The following is an 8159-nucleotide window of genomic DNA, read 5'->3' as shown; positions in this document are numbered from 1 at the left end:
CTCTCTCTCTCTCTCTCTCTCTCTCTCTCTCTCTCTCTCTCTCTCTCCCCCCTCCCTCCCTCCCTCCCTCTCTCTCTCTCTTACCTTTACGAACTTAACCGGCCATCTCTCTCTTTCACCTCATCGTACTATACTGCCCGTCTCTCTTCGTCGTCTCTCGATTTCAACACATAGATTACGGCTATCGGACGCGCGTATGGCGTATGATTCATAAAAACCGACCATGTATAAAACCGTCGTGTTACCGCGTGCTCGACGAGCGAGCATTTTCGTCAGACCCTCCCTTCCGCGACTTCTCGTCGTTCTTTTTCTGCGAGGTCCATCTATGTCGCTCGTCAACGCCGCGCAGAGAAAGGCACGCCGGAGAACAAGAAACATAAAGAATGATGAGTTACCTCGGTTAGCTCTTATTTACGTTTCCGGAGCTGGACGTACAATTTACACGCAAATTTCGAGTTAGTTTCGGAAGATCATGTACATTGGTAGACAAACAACTTTTTTAATGCAGTCAAGGGATTTTTAATCAATTAAAAAAAATTGTTTTCATCTATCACATACATAGGTATTAATTTTTTATAAACTTTTAATATTTCCATCTCTTCTCTTTCTCTCATTCCAGTTTTTACGTCAGTAGCAATTATAATTAAGAATACGCTTGAAAATCTCCCAGAAATCTCTCCAAAAGTTTTGCAATATTCTCTCTTAATTCCCTACAGACCACGTGGGGGGATTTAAAGATAGTTTCTCAATTTTAAATTATTTTGCTGATTTTGCCTCAAATTCGAACATGTAATTAAAAAAAGTAAAAAACATTCGAGTCATATAACTGGAAACTATAATGTTGAACTTCTTTAGAGCACAAAAATCTTTTGAAAAACAATCATTCTTCAGCGATCTAAGTGATCTGACTCATAATAAGTAGTAAAATTCAGTTAGAGTAGTCTACAAAAAGTTAATCATCTCAGAAATACTCGTTGACCATACAAACATGTTCAATAATTATCAGAGTAATAATGATCATCAATATCATGTCGAATACCTAAACTGCCATAAATTACATTTTTTATTTTTTTAGTTAAAGGTATGAATTACGAAAAGATTTTGTTTCTTCAGAAACAATTTCTCTCTTTCGTGCAGAAGATAGAAAATTACCTCAATCAAGGAATCAACTTTCCGTTATGTTATAAGGCTTAACGATAACATAGGCTTACCGTTGATGACAGCAATGATGCCGAGGACGCACAGTAGGAACGATCTCGAGCACATCTTAGCTCCTTCTCTTTCCGTCTTCCTCGACGAAAGAAAAGTGAAGAGAAAGAAGACAGACACGCGCGATCCTTACGTGGCTTTATGAAACATCGTTCGTCCTCGTCCTAGTAATACGGGATCCAATTCCTTGTCTGATCAGTCAATCTGATCAATCAATCGATAACAAGCACGAAGACGTTTCCCAGGAATGCTGCGTCCGTCATCATTGCCGGATGATGCCAAAAATGTCTAGAGTTAGCATCGAGATAAGATCGGTTTCATCTTCCTTTCGATAACGATAACAACGATGACGATGATGACGTGTTAGTTAGCAGATGTTCGCGATCATGCAATAGCGTTGAACGACAGAGCGAATTACGACTGCGAGCTAACTGATTACTAATTAGAGCCGATCGCATTAATCGGCTCTTAATCACCACAGCATCCGGAAATACCTCGATCGAAATCCTATCTCGCCTGTCTAACTTGTCTGCCGTAATAATCCTAAGGCTCGAGCTTCCAAGCCTTTTTTCCTTTTTCTCGTCTTTCAACTTCGATGCTTCCTCTGATGTCTTTCTACTCTCTCGTTCTTACTCTTCTTTCTTCACCTACTCCTTTTCCAACTGCTGCTGCTCCTGCTGTTCGCCCCTATTACTTCGCCTTCGCTTTCTTTCCTTTAGCCTTAGGATATAATACCCTCCTTGCCGCGTCTTCAGTCTACTTGTTTGTTCTAGATGACGTCAGCTCGCCGAAAGCTACCTCGCAATTCCTCACGGGCTAGCTTCCTCGATCCGGGATCCTCTCAGCGCAACTTAGCGAAGTAAGTTGAAGTGCCCCTTAGTGCAACTAGACCTCCTCCTATTCATCGAATATAGTCGAACTTTTATCTTTTGATCAAAACATTCGTTCGATACGAAGTAGATGCGAAACTTCAATTTAATTGTGTCTCTTTTTTCTTTCTTCGATAAAAAGTTACAATTCCCATCTGGAATTTAATGGAGTAACTCCTTCACGTCTCCGCAAAAGTAAGATTTTTCGGAAACTTGCCAAGTGTATCTCGCTGTGATACGAGTTAATTTGCAGTAAGTTCACGACAAACAAACATCGGCGAGACTATCACGATTTGCCAACTCGCGACTTTTCTTCGCAGAACTTTCCCCCGTACGAAGTTTTGAAACTTGAAGAATAGTGAATATCTTGTCTTACTAGAGTAAGTCTACGAGGATTATACTTCTTGCGAAGTCTGCGAGGATTATACTTGATCTATCAACGCGTAACAACCACGAAACGCTCCCAGCCACGGCGAGCTCGCAGCGCTTACTGAGCTTGCGAGAAAGCTCCTCGAAGAGCGTCCGCGAGATGAAAGCACGTTTCTCATCCCCACTTGGTGAACCCGCGATTACGTTGCGCGCGGTGCGCGCTGATTGGCCGGGCATGCGCCCGAAAGCTCGTCGAGTAACGTGCGTGCCCCCTCTAATACGAAGGAAGAAAGAAGCAGGAAGAGAGGGAGGGAGGGAAGGAGAGAGGGAGGGAAGGAGGGAGGGAGGGAGAGAGAGAGAGAGAGAGAGAGAGAGAGAGAGAGAGAGAGGAGACAGAAGAGTTGGATGAGGGAGAAAAGGGGACAACGAAAGCTCTGCGATGCTTTTAGAGTACCGACTGCCGAGTAGCGTTGAAACGCTGTTGAAACCACCAGTAGTGGGGCGACAACGCGACGGAAAGGAAGGAGAAAGGGAGACGCGCGCGATGTAGAAAGGACACCGGGTACATCGCGCGCTTCGCGCCACTACCCAAGCTCGCACACGCGTCGAGCTTGCGGCAAAAGTTATGACCTCAAAGGGGTCGTTAACGAGCGCCCGCCAAATTAGTATAACGGCTCCCCCTCCGGTATATCCCCCCCCCCAATTCCCCCCCCCCCCTCCCTCTCTCCGTCCCTGTCAGCCACCCCTTGCCCCTGAGTACTACAGTGTATGTCCTTTCCCTATCTACACGCAGCTATTTTTGACCGGACTGGAAACGCAAGTATTGTACTATCCATCATCTATCTATCAACTAGCTCAAGACAAATCGAACGTGCATCGTCTATCGATTCATTACGGTTCGTCCATTTTATGATTGATTACTATGATTGTGTCTGCAATTCGTATTGCAAGATGTAACTAGTACCTTCTTTTTTATTGCAAATTTCGAAAATGACAGAATATTCTAATAAAAAAATTGTTTTCTCTTGCATGAACTTTATATGGTTTTTTTAATGGAAAGAATAATATATCTATCCTGAAAGTATCTAGCATAATTTCGAATTATTTTATACACTATGACATGTCTGAATGCAATTTACAGAGGATGTATATTGATAGAATTTGTAAAAAATTATAATTTAAATTAGATATCAATGAAAAACGAAACACAATATGTTTGTTGTATCTTACAAAAAATTTATCGCTATAGCGCATAATCAATTGATTGGTAATAGCATTACGCTTTCGTAATTATTCAAATTCAGTTTTTATTTTATTCAGAATAAAATAAGAATTGGTTGAAAATCTCTAACACCTTCAACTATGTACGTTATGATACTTAATATTTCATTTAATTTGTACGTATAACCAAATCTAAGCAACGTTTTAATGAGACACCATCTAATGAATAACATATAACATAAAATTAAGCTTTGACCATTATATTTATGCTTACTTTATTAACACAAATTCTCACAAAGAGAGTTTTCACGTAGAGACTTGGAACGTAAATCTGTGTTGTCCCTAGACTTTCAAACGTTTTTGTTTTATTTTTCGAAAATTTTCGTCTGTTTTCCAAATATTTTCTATGTAAATGATGTACAATACAAAAATAATATTATTCATTTAAAACGTTTTTTTTTTTATTATTTCTATATAATATTAGGTGTGGGAAAAAGTGACGTTTTTCCCGTTAAGTGGTATTAAAAAAAACCTAATATATAATAAATAATAATAAATAATATAATAAATAATATCTATTAAATTCCCTAATATATAATAAAAAGATAATAATAAATAATAATAAATTGCCAATTCTAATGCACAATTTAAGTACTTTTCGTGATGGGCATGATACTTTTGCACCGCAATCTTCTCAGGAGGACGTCGTTACTCTCGAAATTACTTTCCATTACGCGAAACTTAGTAACTCCCAAAAGAAGTAAAAGTATAAGAGCTTGGACGGTGAACAGGCAATCGACGGAGCATCCAGCAGCCCCCGTTGGATTTCGTAAGGGACAACTTCGGAAATACCGGCGACATCGCAGACGCTAGTAGTGCAGTCAATATATAATGCGCGACGTGCTCCTGCATTTCAAATTACCGCACAGTACTACTGGCGACGAACGTATGGCGTCGCTTCCCCGATGGTGCCGATCGCCTGCCAACAGCAATGGCGTGATACTATGAATTCGAGCAATTTCTCTTACTCTCTCTCTATCTCTCTCCCTCTCTATCTTTCTCTGAACATTGAGTTTGGATAATTACCATCCCTATTTTAGGAACAACATATTCTAATACAATAAATTTACATTTCAAGCCTCCAAATACAGACTCTCTTTGGCTTATGTTAATAAAATATACATATCATAAATATAATATTCAAAATTCAATAAAATTTATATACATTATTCATCATGTAAAGTCCAATCGAAAATTCGGTTTCGGTTACAGTCAGTTTCGGCTAAAAATTGAAATTTCGGTTAGGTTTCAGCTAAAATTGAAAGAGAATTTTGACAACGTAGTTAAAACTGATCAATATTGTAATAAACATTTATTACTTAAAATTTATTTTAATATGAAATATTCATTTTCGATTTTTCAAAAATTTGATCAAAGTATACTTTTATTTATATTTTGAAATTTTGTTATTATTAAGATAATATCCATAATTGAAATATTACAAATAGTATGTGACATCCTAGGCAAGAAACATTTTGTAATGTTGCTGCAATGTTACATACTACAATATGTTTGTTGCTTGCTAGAATATTACAAATTGTGATGATAGAATTGTAATACTAAGATGATGATAATGTATAATTATTAATAATTAAATTATGATATTTATAAAAAAAGTGTACATATATGATATATAAGTGCAATATATGTGCGCACATATATTGCGTATGTAGAATTTCCATGCAAATTTCGATTTTCAATTTCTGTTTCAGCCGAAATTGACCTAATCAAATATTCGTTTATGGTTTTAACTGAAATTAAAAAGGATTTTTTTCAGTCGAACACCACTTATTGAAAGATCTCTTTTAGATTTAGTTATACCCACAATAGAATTAAAACGGACTTTAAATATTAATGTACATATACGAATATTTGTGTTAAATATTAATGTACATGTACGAATATGTACAAATACGAATGAAAAATTCTAAACATATCCCACTTATTCTCATTTAATTACCTAAATAATACGAAATCTAAAATCAAAATATCTTTTAGATGTTTTTCGCAAAAGTCTTTGAGACATTTTTAAAACGTTATATTCATAGACTTCTCATTATAACTTCATTACAAACCATGAATTATTTATTTCCCAATCTTACATGTATTCTACATTATTTATAGCAGTTCATTAACCAGCTTAATGTTGAAGCTCTGATTAGTACCTCCCCATGTAGTAATTGTCAATTAATTCACGTACATCGTAGTGGTCGAACTTAGACTAGAATGGGCGCTGTGCCTCTAGAGACATAAATAATTATCGGATAGCTGCGCGATAATGCGGTAGTAAACGCATGTACCGCCAGACAAGCATTGCCAGATTCACAATAGATAACATCATAAATTGAGATGTTAATCTTTCTTGCATTAGAGACTTGTTAAATATTCAATAATTTAATTTAGTCAATAATTCACGACAAAAATTAAATTTAAATCGAATCAAGTAGAACTACTCAACAATTTAGCTCATATTTTCTAAATGTTCTCGCTAGCACTCGTACAAAATGACACATGACAAATTCAATATATTATTTTCGCATTAATTAACATTACATTTTCCACAATTATATCGTTATCTAATTAATGATCTAATAATCATATAATTAGAACTTTAGCAAATTTCATTTTCATACACTTATCATTCTAAAAATCCTCTGTAGAAATGTAATTAGACAGTGCATTAGAGCGGAGGACAAAGCCATCCTAAGGAAAAAGCGTCTCTTGAGTTTCTGAGAGAAGAAAACATTTACAAAGCCCACGTATGTGAATTCTACGGATTGGCGTCTGACGAATAGAAGAATTTCAACTTCAAAGGAAGAGTATTAAGTTTGTGATTTCCTACCTGCCTCTCCGCGCGACACAAAGCAGGCGACGAATATAATGGAGAAATAGAAAGCTACTTCTCACGACTTCTTAGTCGTTCGACGTGTGGCTTGCAATGAAAACGGGTGATCGAGAAAAACGAAAGGTATAATTTACAAGCACCCGTCCAGTTAGAGTAATCTTAAATATTCGTCGGTCGGATCCATAATTCGCGTTTCAAAGGGCCGACATTTTTCCAGACGATGGTTTCAGCACACTGCGATTGATAATCGAGAATGAAGGAACGTGCTCAACAAGAAGATGAATCTCGTGCAAAAAGATTTTCGCGTCTACCATCGTCTCACGCTTTGATCGACGTACCGTCAAAGCGACGTTTCACTGTCTCATTTCGATTCTGTTTTACTTCACCCGCATATCGATAACCCCTGGTTTTTTTTCCAGCTTTTTACGTTTCTTCGATCCTTTAAACGCGCGCACACGCAGCCAAATCCTCTTTTTTTATTTCTCTCTGCTTTCCTCCGGGACCAATTCTCAGTCTAGCATGGAATATACCGGAAGATGAAAGAAAGGATCCTGTCATTAACTGTCGTCGCGCCAACAAAAGGAAACGTGCATAGACGCAGAAATACGGATGCATTTTTTATTTAATCCCGTAAGAAACGTGACGGTGCCAAAAGAAACGACAAGCAATTAAAAAAGTGTCAATAGTAGAGAGTAAAATTGCAATCCGTGGTTACACTTGGCAGGTATAAACGCACTCTTCTATTCTTCCTTTTCCCGCATTACTTCTATCACTTTCAACTAATCGAAAGAAATAAGAACAATAATTAATTAGCACACGTGAAATTATAATTAATTAATACACATACTCTATAAAAAAAATTATTTAATAATTTTTGTGTATAGGTATTTGTAAAAATGATGAAAATTAACCCATAGATGCGATCCAATCAGTACACAATATTTAAAAACTATTTTTCTAATATTTAATTTTTCTAATATTTAATTTTTCTAATATTTATTAAATATTTTTTACATTAAATAAATATTTAAAAAAAACATTTTAAAAATATGGCCTGCTGATTGAGGAACGGTCCATCGTGTATAGTGAAAGAACGGAAAATCATCGTGTGTACTAAGAATTAATAACTCTTATTCAATCGAAGTATATATACAGATGTATGACAGAATGCATTCACGTTTAAAATACTGCGAATCCGATATCTCCGTTTCGAAACGCGGCGGGTAATTCACGCGTCCGATGATAATTGAGCCCTCCGTTAGCCGGGATTGATTTGTGTACAAAGTGGGAGATTCTCATCGTTTATACACGTAAAGTTTCCCGCGCGCAAATACAGCGTGGACGCTGACAATCGCAGGTATATATCGCCACGCAGCTTATCCAGCTGCGATACGTATACACGCTCGCGGACGATTATCGTGACAATTTCATTTCGCATTATACTGTCCGCACCACGCCCTCTTCCCCCGCGTCGACCGACCAATGACTTCGTACCGGCCGAAAACTACCCCTCTCATATCTCCGATCGGACATCGGATCGCTACATTCGGTAAATTTCCCTTCGGGACGTGTTCCGTGTGTATCGA

The 8159-nt window shown here is 37.4% G+C and overlaps 1 protein-coding gene across 2 annotated transcripts in view; it reads right to left on the bottom strand.

Moving 5' to 3' along the window:
- The window catches only part of LOC108691908 (carbonic anhydrase-related protein 10), a 166477-nt gene extending 164833 nt beyond the window's left edge, over positions 1–1644 (bottom strand). For both annotated transcript variants that reach the window (XM_018199862.1, XM_018199863.1), the window contains exon 1: positions 1212–1644. In XM_018199862.1, coding sequence (XP_018055351.1) covers positions 1212–1266 — 55 coding nt within the window. In that variant the 5' untranslated portion in view covers positions 1267–1644. The remainder of the gene's footprint in view (positions 1–1211) is intronic.
- Positions 1645–8159: the final 6515 nt, after the last annotated feature.

The sequence above is a fragment of the Atta colombica genome, unplaced genomic scaffold, assembly GCF_001594045.1.
Source record: "Atta colombica isolate Treedump-2 unplaced genomic scaffold, Acol1.0 scaffold55, whole genome shotgun sequence".
NCBI classification, from domain to species: Eukaryota; Metazoa; Arthropoda; class Insecta; order Hymenoptera; family Formicidae; genus Atta; species Atta colombica.
The sequence above is the reverse complement of the archived record's forward strand: the minus strand, read 5'-3'. Positions and strand labels throughout refer to the sequence as shown.